The sequence below is a fragment of the Parus major genome, chromosome 3, assembly GCF_001522545.3.
Source record: "Parus major isolate Abel chromosome 3, Parus_major1.1, whole genome shotgun sequence".
In the NCBI taxonomy this organism is placed as follows: Eukaryota; Metazoa; Chordata; class Aves; order Passeriformes; family Paridae; genus Parus; species Parus major.
This window is the reverse complement of record NC_031770.1, coordinates 12,237,246-12,250,477: the sequence shown is the minus strand read 5'-3', so window position 1 is coordinate 12,250,477 and position 13,232 is coordinate 12,237,246. Positions and strand designations below refer to the sequence as shown.

General features: G+C 46.2%; 2 protein-coding genes across 2 annotated transcripts in view; both read right to left on the bottom strand.

Moving 5' to 3' along the window:
- DTD1 (D-aminoacyl-tRNA deacylase 1) overlaps positions 1 to 10,537 on the bottom strand; it is a 12,750-nt gene extending 2,213 nt beyond the window's left edge. The window contains exons 1-5 of the mRNA XM_015623222.3: positions 10,408 to 10,537; positions 8,426 to 8,516; positions 6,228 to 6,463; positions 2,595 to 2,692; positions 18 to 194 (exon numbers count right to left, since the gene is read on the bottom strand). Coding sequence (XP_015478708.1) covers positions 39 to 194; positions 2,595 to 2,692; positions 6,228 to 6,463; positions 8,426 to 8,516; positions 10,408 to 10,450 — 624 coding nt within the window. The 5' untranslated portion in view covers positions 10,451 to 10,537 and the 3' untranslated portion in view covers positions 18 to 38. The remainder of the gene's footprint in view (positions 1 to 17; positions 195 to 2,594; positions 2,693 to 6,227; positions 6,464 to 8,425; positions 8,517 to 10,407) is intronic.
- Positions 10,538 to 11,502: 965 nt separating this feature from the next.
- SMIM26 (small integral membrane protein 26) lies at positions 11,503 to 13,023 on the bottom strand. Its single transcript, XM_033513249.1, has 2 exons — positions 12,857 to 13,023; positions 11,503 to 11,990 (listed from the first exon to the last, which is right to left on the bottom strand). Exons 1-2 carry the CDS (start codon positions 12,972 to 12,974, stop codon positions 11,806 to 11,808), a joined length of 303 nt encoding a protein of 100 aa, XP_033369140.1. The 5' UTR covers positions 12,975 to 13,023; the 3' UTR covers positions 11,503 to 11,805.
- Between the last annotated feature and the right edge of the window lie 209 nt (positions 13,024 to 13,232).

The following is a 13,232-nucleotide window of genomic DNA, read 5'->3' as shown; positions in this document are numbered from 1 at the left end:
GAGAGGAGAGGCCAAACCTGAGCACTGCCTTGGATGAGCTAAGGCTCTCGTTCTGAGGACACGTCTCCTTCTGCTCCGCTGCTGGCACTGGGGTCATCCTTGCTTCGGGGGGCATTTCTTTCTCTACTTGACTCAGAGGGCACCTTGGTTCGGGTCTTCTCTTTTCTTTGTTGCTGTTTTTCAAGTTTTGTCAGCTGTTCACAAAGCAAGGAAAAAACACATCATGCAATAAAACAATTTCAGAAGTCTATTTCTGAAGAACTGTAAATGTCAGCATTTGTATAAAACTTATACATGTATCAACAAAACAGAAAAGAAAGGGAAAAAAAGCTGAAGGCTGAGATTTTCAAAAATTTAGAAAAGATAACAAATTATCACCATAAGATAACATGATCACCCCAAGTATAAAAGGGAAGTGATTTATTTATATCCCTCTAAAACAAAGAATACAAAAAATACATTTGGATTGACTAATCCAAATTTTTACTAATCACATTGCAAATGACTTATACAGTTCAGATTACCAATGACAAACACAAACAATTGCTCAGACAAAATGAGATATTTCACTGTCACATCCAATGACATAAAAGTGCTATTCATCAGCAATTATTTGTCTAATCTCCTCCTGCTAACACGTCATTTAACACTGCAGAATGGTTCAGTTATCTCTTCTTGCTAAAGCTGAAAGCACAAATACAAAAACCACACCATCCTTAAGCCCTAGTTCCCATGCTACAAACAAATCAACAGATTTTTGACAACAAAAAAAAAGAATGCAACAGGCAGGGAAGAGGAAAGAGACCAACAATTTAAATTGGCTTTTCCTCATCACACTTTGCATGATGGATGTCTTGACCCCACCTCCTCTTGAACATTGCTGGGACCAAGACTGGGAGCTGTATTCATTCTTTCCTATATTGTTTCTGTCTCTTTCTACTTCTAATTCCCTCTCCTCTGAGTTTTGAGCAACTTAAAACTGGACAAGTTTGGAGTCTGCAAAGTTGAATGGGTTAAGTCAATGCTTTATGAAATGTTTTGTGTTAATTTGATGTTGCTCTAAATTTTTGCCAAAGATGTCTGATTTTCTGAAGGTTGCCAGTGAAGTTTTCGTTGTTTTGACCTCTTGATAATATACTGTTGTAATTTCTCCCTTGTGTCTAACTCAGGGAACAAGAAAACCCCTAAGCACTTTTAAGAGGATCATCAAGGGAGTTTTGGGCCTTACACTGCCAGAGAAAGTTTGAAAACCAGCATCCTTCCCCGTCTTCAGCTCATGCTGTGGCCACCAGGAAGGTGTTGTCAGATGGGTAAAGCAGGCAGCCTTGAACTGTGAAGGCAAAACCCTTAAACAAGCCAGTATTTCCCAAGAAAGAAATGGAACCTTGAAGAATCCTGCACACTTTGGTAATTCCTTGGTTATTTTACACCCACACACAGGGCAGCAGTTCTCACTCCAAAAACCAGAGCTGCTGCTGCTGCTAGTTATGCGTTGTTTGGCCTAAGAACTCTCTGGGCTAAAACTGTGAGGGTACAGAAAGAAAGACTACAAACAAAAGTACATTTTTTCAGGGGCTAAAACATGACACAAGAATCCAGAACAGAATCTGAAAGTAAGAACAAAACTGACTTCAAACCAAGCTATCTAAGGCAACACAGGGCACTTGTATCTGCTCATTTCATAGCTGGAGGACTTGTTGAGAAGGATGTGAGGGACAGTATCAAAAGCTTTACTAAATCCACCACCTTCCCTTCCTTCACTTGGCAGGTGACCTTACTGCAGAAGAGTATTCAGTTAGTCAGGATTTTCCCTTTTGAATCCATGTTGACTGTGCATTGTCCTTCAAATGCCTTTCAGCAGCACACAGCATGATCTTCTCCACCATTTTTCCAGGCACTGAGCTTAGATTAACAGGCTTGGCTCTTCCTTCATGCCCTTTTTATAAACTGCAGTAACAATTTCATCAAGGTTAAGTGAAGCATTAACAAATAAGGCTGGTGTGGCCTTGCTGAAGTACAACAATCCCTCCCCCTTTTCTTTCAGCCTGGAAAAGCTGGTCACTGCTGTGTTTAGAGGATGAGAAAGCCTCATCACTGCATTTGGTTTGCAGCACAGCTTGTTCTGTTCCTCAGCAGAGCTAACTCACTCTCCTGTCCACTCCAGACTTAAACTGGGGATTGAAATTTGCTACTCCCTTGTTTCTGAAAGAGGCATCTCTCCACTTCCAACCAGTCATCCACATGCAAAAGCTTCCACATGGCAAGAAACTTCACTAAAGGCAGGGGTGGTGGTCCAGACTTTTTAAAAACATTGTTAATGAGTCATGATTAAACAACAGCTTTAATGAGGAGGAGGAATAAATTGTGAAAAGCTGTTCTGCATTACACACACACAACCTTTCCCAGGAGAGCAGGCAGCCATCAACAGGCCAGGGAACTGAAGAAAACAGTGCAATTATTTGTCCGTTCAGCGGCTGCACAGGAAGGACAAGGTCCTCGTACCTGACTAAAGCTGTACTGCTTTGAAACAGGAATGCTACAAATTTGCAGAGGATACACATCATCCTTTCCAGACAGACCTTAAAGTCACTTACTTGTTTAGGATCAACAGTGGCTGCGGGGGACTCCAGTTCTATTGTTACAGGCCCATCGTTCTGGATGTGGACCTGCATGTAGGCACCAAACTTGCCATCTGAAAAGGGAAGAGACAACAAGTGCTCAGGGCCCTTGGGAGGACAGCACACACCCAAGTTTCTACCAAATGTGATAACAAAAAGAAATAAAAAATACATAAAAGAGCAACCAACTATTGAACTGCAGAAAGCTACTAAGGAAAAAACAGTGTATGTGCACCCAGGTATGTAGCTTGGCATTCAGAGAAGATAAATACACAGCTAAGTAGAGAAACACAAAACAAACCAAGTCTACAAGTAATCAGGATGTCCACAATTCAGGCAGGATAGATAGGATATTCTCACTGGCAGGAGATGACATTTTAAAGGATGTAACAGCTCAGCCTAGGGATCCAGTCCAATTGATCACTTGATGTTTTGAAGAAACTTTATTTTTAGGCAAAAGGTAAGAAGAGCTGGAGCCTGGGGTGCAGCTCAGCCCCAATCTGCTACAGCCATTTCTACATTCCTGATTGTAACCTAGGCTGGTCTTTAAGAGTTACATAGATGTAAGCTATACCCTGTGACCACAAAACCCAGTCAAAACTAGTGCATCTTTCTTTAACAAAATAATAAACAAAGAATATTATCTCAAAGTTTATTAGTGAGAGCACAATTTTCAAATTGCTTTCTACAATCATCCCATCCCTCTGCTGTACCTCACTTACAAAAGGGTTGGTCTTTTTCATTTCCCATTCATATGTATGGACCTAAAAAAAAAGTAAACTCCACAAGCCCTTTTTTCCAGAGGCTGATAAAGCAGTCAAATAAACCCCCACCTTCACCAGAACACTCAAAATACTCCCATGTCATCTTAAGTACTTTCTATCTTGTTTTGGCACCAGAACTACTGTCAAGGAACATCCTTCTGTAACAGCTCCATCCCATTCTCCTCACACATTTAAATTTCTAGTTACTGTGCTTAACCTTTCCCTACTTTAAAACTTCTGGACTGATCAATTCATCTTGCAACATCTTCTGCAATAAAATAGGACCCTAGAAGTATTATTAAAGTGACAAGTCCATCCTGCTGGACACCCATCTCTCCAAATTCCTTGCCTCTAAAAGCCCTGCACACATGCCTTCCTCAGATGGAAGATCTTCACCTGATGTGAATCAGAGAAGTAATGTCTGAGCCATAAAGACTTGAAAAAGAGGTGTAATTTACTTCCAGAATATTTTTATACGTAGTTCAAGCCTTATGACCTAGAAATTTCACATTGGTTTTATACTTCTAAGCTTGCCTACTTGGAAAGTTATTCTTAATTAACCTCATGTGAATACTGTTGCTCCTGATAAGAGCACTTATTCTAAAGTGACAACACTCACAAAGGGAATTAATCACGGAGAATAATTGTGCTTTCAACTTGTACCAAACCTTCATCTGAGTTAAATACTTCCTTGTGGAACAATCCTCTCATATTTACTTAGATATTACTGAGGGAGTAAGACATTTCACACTTCTTGCAATATTAATCTCCACTACCTCAGAAGACTAAATCCACATTCAAGACAGAGAGCAAAGGCCCTGAAACGTAAGGAGGAGCCTTGGTAGGTCTGATATTTGGATATTAGCTTGCACGAGAGTGCTCAGGCCTGCAGTCACCAGCTCTGCTCCTCAGGAGGGAGTCAGACATTTAAGAGCACAAGAAAACACTGAAGCACAGGCAAGGACTTGTGATGCAGCCTTTTCTTTCCCAGATGTGTGTGCCCATGTGTTAAACTGTGCTGAACTAGGAACCATGGTGCTGAACCTTCTCCAAGATTTTGTTTGTCAAGTGTGCCACTGCTCTTGGTGTGAAACAATGGTTTGTGCCTCTCTTTGGGGAACACTTCCCACTCTGAGCTCCTGGCTGGCAAGCTCCAGGTAGATCAGGGAGCAGAGAAGAGCTGCCTGCACAGCACCTACAACTTCCAACAGCCAAATTCTCTACTGAACACAAACAGGAACCAGAAAACACAAGGCTCTTAGGAGATAGGACAAGACCTTTATTGATCTGTCTTTGCCTCAGCTACACAAATTCCACTTTCAGTGATTAAATTACTCCTCTAATATGCATTAAGCAATTTGTAGGATCAAAAGGGAAGGACACCTACAGAAATCCAGAGAATCAAACTCTATAATCTCCCAATAACTACAACTGTTGTGTGTGTAGCTGTATGAATGTAAGGGCAATGTGACTACAGATTTTACAGACAGCAAAGAAGAAAAAAAACCAAAAAAACAAAAAAAAGAAACAAAACAAAAAAACACTGGCAAAGCAATTGGCACAGCAAAAACTTCAGCCTAAGAGAATCTCAGCAGACTTGGGTGCAACACACCATAACAAGCACAGCTTAATAAGAAAGCAAAATCATAAGCTGACAGGTAGTTCCAGTGCTGCCAGCAGTTTTAAATGCATGTGTTATCTGACACAATAGCACTCTTGGGTTTCCAAATCTGTGCTTTTAGCACAGAAAAAATGCAGAAGTGAAAGCTCATTTTGCAGAAAGCTCTAGCAAAAAAAGTGCCAAAATATGGGCACTTAATATTCACTTCAGGTACACAACTGCTATTCACTGAGAGAAGGAATTCAAGAATCTGCTGTCAAAATATAAAATTACTGAAGGGGTATCAGAAATGCATTCCTTATCAAAAACAAATGTTGGAAGAACATATGAAGCCAGAAAAGCCTGAAAAATGGGCATTTTTGGACATGTGTGCAATTCCCTGTGCCTCCTTGGAAAGCAGTGAAATAATTACCCTAACCTAAAGTCAATATGAAAATTAGCCTCTAAATCTTTTCCCAGATATCAGTTTTCTGTCTTTCTTTTTTACTTTTTTCCCCATAAAGAAAGTAAGGCCAACCATTATCTATTAACAGACACCATTTAAAAATCAGTCTTTTCTGGAAACTTGTCATCTTCAAGCATAGCAAAAAGTCAAATCTGAATATGAGAATAGACAGAAAGCACTCAGAAAACCAAACAGAAAAGATTGAGTGTGGACAGAGCACAAATGCACAGGGAAGCCAGGCATTTTCTGGTAAAGAGAAAACTGTTCCATGCATGACACAGAGCTGAGGAGAGTCTAAATGAAAAGCTGTTCTCAAGCAGCACATTACACCTCCCACTGTCACAATTCCATTTAACAGGATGTGGAAGTGACAGATGGAACTGTGCTGTCCATCACAAACTGGTGACACCTTCGAGCCTCACTAAAAACACTTCTCAGAAAAAATGCTTCTCTTGGGTTAATCTGTCTATATAGAACAAAATATCCTGCCTTTGAGGCAGCCTGACCTCAGAGCTTTTTCTCATGGCTGCAGCCTCTCTGGGCTGCTCATGCTGTGCAGCCAAAAGGAATACAAGAACCTCCACGTGTCATCCAGGGGAAGGCCAGGAAATGGCTTGGCTAGAGGAAAACTGGAGTGATCACCTTGACCAGTGAAAATATTGTTAACATCCCTTCAGCTACAGAGAATCACAGAATAAAGAAAGCAACAATCTGGAAAGAACACACACAAGAAGTGTCCACTGGTCACAGCAAGGACCTTACCAACCTTCTGTCCTTACCTTTAATAAGCTCTGGTTTGTAGGCTTTTCTTAGCTGCTCTAGGAAGTTGTTATAAAAAGACTCCGCCTGCTCCGTGGGCATTGCCATGTGATAGTCAGGCTTGTTTCCCTTCAGGATGCACTGGAGAGTAAACTGGCTCACACACAACACTTCGTACTGTTTATCCATCACACTTTTGGACCAGTGCTTCCCACTTTCATCTTCGAAGACTCGCAAGTTCAAGATCTTTCGAACCCTTGGAGGAGGAGAAGATAATTCCTAAATTGTCCCATGTTGGATCAACAGGTACCACACAGAATGAGACAACAGATGGATACTCAGCCCACTCCACATAACAAGATACTCCTCTGCACCTTCATTCCCAGCCATGGGAATCTCATCACATTAGGCAGAGCCTTAACCAAGAGAGCCCTTACACAGCTACACAATAGTGTCAGGTCATTAATCCACACCATCATTTTAGAGAGCGTGGTACCAGGACAGAAGAACTGCAGCAACATAAAGATGGCACAAGAAGTAAGAAAGCTCACTCTTTACTATCTGCTTTTATGTGTCACAACATTATTTAATGTGTGAACAGCTTGGGGAACTTTAATCCTCCCACCGCACCGGGAAATTGCACTCAGTAGGAAATGAGATCATCCTAAACTGTGTTTAAAACTGTGGGGTCTTGTTTCCAATCATGATTCACATATACTCCTCCTGCTTTGTCACTTCCTAGCACTAATCCCAGACCAGGCCCCACAAACCATATGATGACAACAGTTCTTCGTCAGGATGAGAGGAGGAATCCAAGGATTCCAAGAACTGCAGCTGGCAGCAAAGTGGTTTGAATTTTGGGCTGATTTTCGACAGACAGAAGACAGAACTAGCTCAAGACAACAAGGGGACCTTCACAAGTGGATCCTAAAAAGCAGCAGGCAGTTGCAACCCAGTCCAAAGTCAGGGCTTTGACTGGTAACAGGACTGCATCCAAGCCACTCTCCTGTCTTTGGCTTCTTCTTCTGGCTTCTCCACACCTGCAGCATCATGGAAGCTTATGAAGTGCAGAGGGTTTCAACTGCAGCCATCAGCCAGGCATCTTGCACTGCACCAGAGGTGAGGCAGTCCGTGTAAGACAATGCTGAGACTTTGTTATGGTCTAGCTTCAGGGCTTTGCCACCACTAAGGCACAGTCACAAGAACATCCTTGCCAGTTTGTGTGTGTCAACAGCAAATGGAACTCCTGAATGAAGTGGCCTGTTGAAAGCATCCACTGGAAGGCCCCAGCAGAAATCATCATCATCACTGCTCTGTTTTTTTCATAGAGATGTTTGTTGTTTCATTTACAGGATTACTAAAGTTTCCTTTAATAGGACCTGAAAAGCCTGGTTAAGCTGCTTTCTCTCACTCCTTTTGTCCAGATGCTGGCTTCCTGCCCCCCTTCCTGTCTCAGCCATCCCAACCACCTGGTGCTGAGAGCATGGTAGCTACAGATCCGACTGCAAAATTCAAAAGCAGCTTCCACATCCACCAAAGTAGGGATGGGAAGCAATGGCAGAGCAGATGTTACACACTGAGAGAGAGAAACAGGAAGGCAAACCAGTGGAGCCTGTGAGAATAAAAACCCCTTTTTCTTGACATCAGTCAGCTCCATTACCTGTTTCTTTTTTGCCTTTGCAAGGACTGAGGTCAGCCCTAGAGCAACAACTAGTCCAAAACAGACAGAAGAAGCCCCTGGAGAGCTCTCTCTTGCATATGTTTGCTGGCTGAATCCCACTATTCTGTGGCCATGGAACAGATGGCCAGAGCCAGTCCTCCAGGCTGCCAGAACTGATTCCTGTTTTCAGAGAAGCAACTGACAAGACTATCCTGCCTTCAGGAAGAACAAAACTCATGTGCAAGCTAAAAGGAGAGTTTGAGGATTCTCATAAATCCCATCCTTGAAGGAAGGATTTCTTTTGGACTCAAAAAGGACAGACACCTAAAAAAGTCTACTCTTGACAAAAAACACATAGCAGAAAATGGGAACAGATTTTTCTGAATGGAACATGAAGAGAAAGCTTCATAAGAAACTGTATTCAAGGTAAAATCTGAAGAGGAACTAACAGGCAAACCTGAATTTTCCAATAGGAATAGCTGATTTGTTTGGCTACGGCACAGGTATCAGCAATGCACAAATGGAAGAGTACAAGGCAAAAGGAAGGAAGTGACTTACATGTGCTCCAGCTCTCTTTGTGTATCTTCCAAAGAAATGCCCAGCAGCACACAGAGGCCTCGTCCTATTGAACTGATTTGTTCACCACCCACTGGAGAAAGGAGAGAGGGAAAATAAAAGTAAGGCTAAATCCACTGTCTTGTTTTATGGCAAAAATTAGGACTGGTTTCAGCTGTCTGACCACTAAAGAAAACAGCATTCTAAACGCTTTTCCTCTGTCTTAAGTTTGTAGATTTGAAAGATCACATGGAAGCATTCTTTTGAATGTTTTCCAATGCCACCACCTCTTTATGAGATTGGGTTACTTACTCCAGCATTTAAAGACACTGTATAAAGATTTTTATACTGCAAATTGGATCAGTTGTCATAAACAGAAAGGTGGCAAAACTCTCCCCAATTCTTGAAAAAATATCCACCTGGTTGATGCACTAAGTGCACTCGATTTCTCTAGTCCACCATTCCCTTCATACTTTGCATTTCCTTCAAACACATGATTTCTACCTGATAAGAGTCCTCTTGGATTTTCTGAAACATTACTTTCAACAACCTGCAAATTCCACCCTCCTAACTGGGAGAACAACCCCTTTAATGACATTTACAATAAAACACAAACTATCATAGATCCATTGTGTTTTCCTAAGAAATGTCCTAAATTAATTTAATTAAATTATCTTAACGTGGTTGATCCTGAGATGACTGTAGCAAGAATAAATGAGGTCTAAAAACTGAGACAGGCACCAGCTACCAAGCTGTTAAAACTGCATCCAGGCTCACAACTGGGACAAAAAGCTCCAGACATCCCACAAAATGAAAGGAGACCAGGCCTCCAGTGAAAGCTGAAAGTGTCTGTGAACTAGTGGCTGGATCGGGGGTACGAATCCTCCAGTACAGAAATTTATTCTGCTAAGTACAGCACTGTCTCCCAAACTCTTCAACAGCCAGAAACAACAGTTTAAATTCTCCCGGAAAAGTGGTACTAAGCCGGCAAGAACCCCAGTGCTGGCAGGGTTGTGGGACTGTGGCCACAGTCCCAGCTGTGTACCCAAGCTGTGCCCCCACAGACACCCTCTGCCAGGCTGACACGCAGGCAGAACTGTTCGATAACTTGAAGGCCACCCTGCTGCACACCAAAGACTCCCACAGCAGGCACTCACTGCCTCACGCACAAACTTCTTGAAGATTTTCTAAGCACAGAAGGTCCAAACCAGTGCAATAGCAGGGACATTCCATCAGAACACACCAATCCTATCGGAACCGGGGCTGGACCCAGGCGAGCAGTGCCTCCTGGCAGCTGGGACAGCACCATCGACACCCACAAGCAGTGCAAAAAGATGATCCAGGCTGTACTGTCGACATGCCTGCGATGCACTGAGGTGACTGTCGCTGTAGTGCCAGCGCATGCAAGCCGCGGGAGAGGGACAGCGGCATGGCACTGCCACCGCACGCACAGCAATGCACGGCCGTGACCAGGGCAGCCCCGCTGTCACAGCCCCGAGGCGCTGTCACAGCCCCGAGCCTGCCGGAGCCCCAGAAGCCTTTGGACAATGCCCTCCGGAACACGGTGGGACTCTTGGCGATGTCCTGTGCAGGGCTGAGAGCTGGACTCCATGATCCTTGTGAGTCCCTTCCAACTCGGAATACTCTTGATTCCGTGAACACAAGCAAAGCAAGATGACTGCGACTGTGCTGCCAACACAAAGGCGCTCGAGGAGGCGATGGCAGCGTGACTGCCAGCCCACGCCTGCCAGGCGAGGCTGCACACAGAGCTCCACACACACCACACACACCCCACACACTCGCACCCCGCGGGGACCGGGCCCCCGGGGGAGCCGCAAGGGAGCGAACCCACGCCAAACCCACGCGGGGGGACAAGGCGAGGGGAGCGCCCGCACACAGCCGCACACAGCCGCACACACCGACACAGACACACACAGACACAGCCGCCCCCGGCCCCCGCAGCTCCGCGGTCGGGACACACTGACCTGTGACGCTGGCCTGGGCCACCCGCTGCACGATCGCCTTCATGGCGCAGCGGAGCGCGGCCGGCGCCGAGCGGGGACAGCGGCGGCGCCCGGCAGCGGCGGCCGCTCCTCCGCACCCCGCACGCAGCGCCCCCCGGCGCACCGGAGGTGCCCCCGCAGCCCCGGCACTGCCGCCGTAGGGAATTCCATGGGAACGGGACAGGACTGCGCGGGACAGGCGTGCCCGGCTGTTTGGCCTTCCTCTTATGGCCTGCAGGGATTTGGGGAGGGTGCCTAGGAAAAGATGACTATGCACGTACGCAGAATGGCATCCGCTGCAGGAACAGCCATAGGGACACAGCAGCGTGCCTCTAAAAATTAGAGGCTGGGAAGAGCACTCGGGAAAAGGAGGTGGTGGCTGTAAGGACCTGAGGACTCCATGTGGAAAGGTGGGTCTGTAGGTGCATGGGTTGGGTGGGGCTTGGGTTGTAAAAGCTCCTGTAGAATCAAAGGTGTGGGTTGGAAGGGCAGGGACTCTTGCACTAGGCCAGGTTGCTCTAGGTCTTATCCAAAACCTGGCCTTGAACACTTCCACAGCTGAGGCATCCAAACCCTCTCCAGGCAGCCTGTTCCAGTGCCTCACCGCTCTGACAGTCAAGAATTTCTTCCTAATATCTAACCTGAATTTCCCCTCTTTTTATTTGTACCAATTCCCCCTTGTCGTATCACCACGGTTCCTGACAAAGAGTCCCTCTCCCTACAGCATCCCTGCAGGGCCCCCTTCAGAAGCTGGAAGGATCTGGAAGCTGAAGTGTGTGGGCAGAGGAGATGGAGAGAGCTTTCCATACAGCAAGATGGGAAACCTTAGAGAGCTGAGTGGCGCAGAGCAAGCTCTGTCCTAAAAGGGCAGTAGGGAGAGCCCCAATAGAAACAGGGAAGGTGATGTACATAAGGACTAGGGAAAACCCTACAGAATGAACATTAGTTCTGGCCACAGAGCTGAGGGACAGTACCCTACAAGGGAACATAGCATGTGCAAGGATCAGGAAAACCCCTAAAGAAACAAGAGCCTTACTGAACATTCAGTAAGTTTTTTAGCTTACAGAAACATTTCCGCACTTGTAACTCAACACAAAAGTGTGAGCTTTTATTTGAAGGACCATTGAGAACTCTCATAGCCAAAACATTAAACTACATTCTTTCCCATTTAAAATCATTCCCGAAGCATCCATTTTAGAGCTGCCCAGCTGAGTAGCCATCCCGGGTACATCCTGGATCACATGGGTACATCCTGCACACCAGCTGGGCAGAGCTGCTGTTTCAGCAATGCAAGGGACAGTTTTCCAGCAGTGGTCTGGTGCCAGGCACTGCGATGATGTTCTCAGAGGACCAGAACAACATTCTGAGCTTCTGAACAGCTCACTTTTCAGAAGGAGGGCCATTATTGGGAAAAAAGAATGATACCACACGTCTTAACAGTCGAGTAAGAGGCGGCTGATCCTCTCTGTATGTTACTTCTGTTGTCACTGTCAATCCAAAAGGATATTCCTTAGTGCGCACTTCCTTGCGGACTCCTTGGTTTGCCTCAGGATCATTTTCACTCTCTAAGAAATAGAAAAGATGGTAAGCAGGGGGAGACTTTTAAAAAAGAACACAGCAATAAAAATATTTTTTTCCATTTATCATGGCAGCCACATGGGCATTCAGTATTCTTTTTTTCATTTCCTTGCATTCTAAGGATGAGATAGCAAAGATCTGTTAACTGTAGCCAGAAAAAGTGATTTACTGGGATAGGTCAGATACCTGCACTGGTACTGGTCCATTATCAGTACTACAGTAGCAGTAACAACAGGCTTCCCAAGCTATCCACATAAAAGCTAGCCCAAGCAGCCCAGTGCAAACACCTATTAATTCCACTGTCTGACCACCCTCCCAGTAAAGAAATGCTTCCTAATGTAAGTGCTCCCCCAGCACAGCTTTGAACCATTCCCACAGCGCAAATAAAAGCAACGGGTTGGCAAGAGTCTAGTCCCCGTTCCTGTAAATTGAGATAAAGCACGAGCTTCTTCCAATCAACATGGGATTTATCTTCCTCCTTCAGGAGGGACTGCCGGGGGAGGGACTGCCGGGGCCGGGCGGACACCCGGCTCACTCCGGCGGTCCGAGCGGAGGCTGCGCTCTGGCAGCCGCACAGCCCCAAGTGCCCCGACGGGCGGGCGGGCAACACCCAGCGTTACCTCCCCCGGCCGGGGAAAGCAGTGGGAGCTGGACAGAGGGCATCCCGCCGCCTACCCTTGGCAACCAGGAGGGCCCAAGCTCGCGGCCCAGCTCCCCCTCACGCAAGCCCCGCCCCCGATCAAGCCCCGCCCCGGACACGACGCGCGGCGACCGGACGTTCCCTCAGCGAAACCGCAGTCGGCTCGCTCCCTCCCCAGTCCCCGGAGGTGACCGCGGGCCCCGCTGCCGGTACCGGTGCTGGATTTTTCCAGGCGCCTGTAGTAGATGAGGGCGCCCAGCGTGGTCCAGGCCCCCAGCGAGTAGAGCAGCGCGGCCCTGGCGTTCCACGCGGCCGCGCGCTCCGGCTTCATCGCCGCCCGCGCGGACGCGTGGGATGCCCCGCCCCCAACCGAGCACGCGCAGAGGGGCGGGACAAGCGCAGGGGGGCGGGGCCGGACCGTGAGGGAAAAGGGAGCCAAGGTCTGCTCGTGATGGCACCAACAGCGGGATTTGGGAACAACGCTAAGGAGCAGCGCTCCTAGCCGGTTTTATTTTTCATTAATGCAGCCATCTTCTTGCTGAGACACCTCTTAAGAACATTAAAAGTTAAGCTAAAGGCTGTCCAAATC

Bases quoted from the DNA above. Each gene is read 5' to 3' on its own strand.
- SMIM26 (XM_033513249.1), bottom strand. From the start codon at position 12,974: ATGAAGCCGGAGCGCGCGGCCGCGTGGAACGCCAGGGCCGCGCTGCTC. The intron at 11,991-12,856 runs GTACCGGCAGCG...TCTATTTCTTAG, and splicing joins CCTGGAAAAATCCAGCACCG to AGAGTGAAAATGATCCTGAG.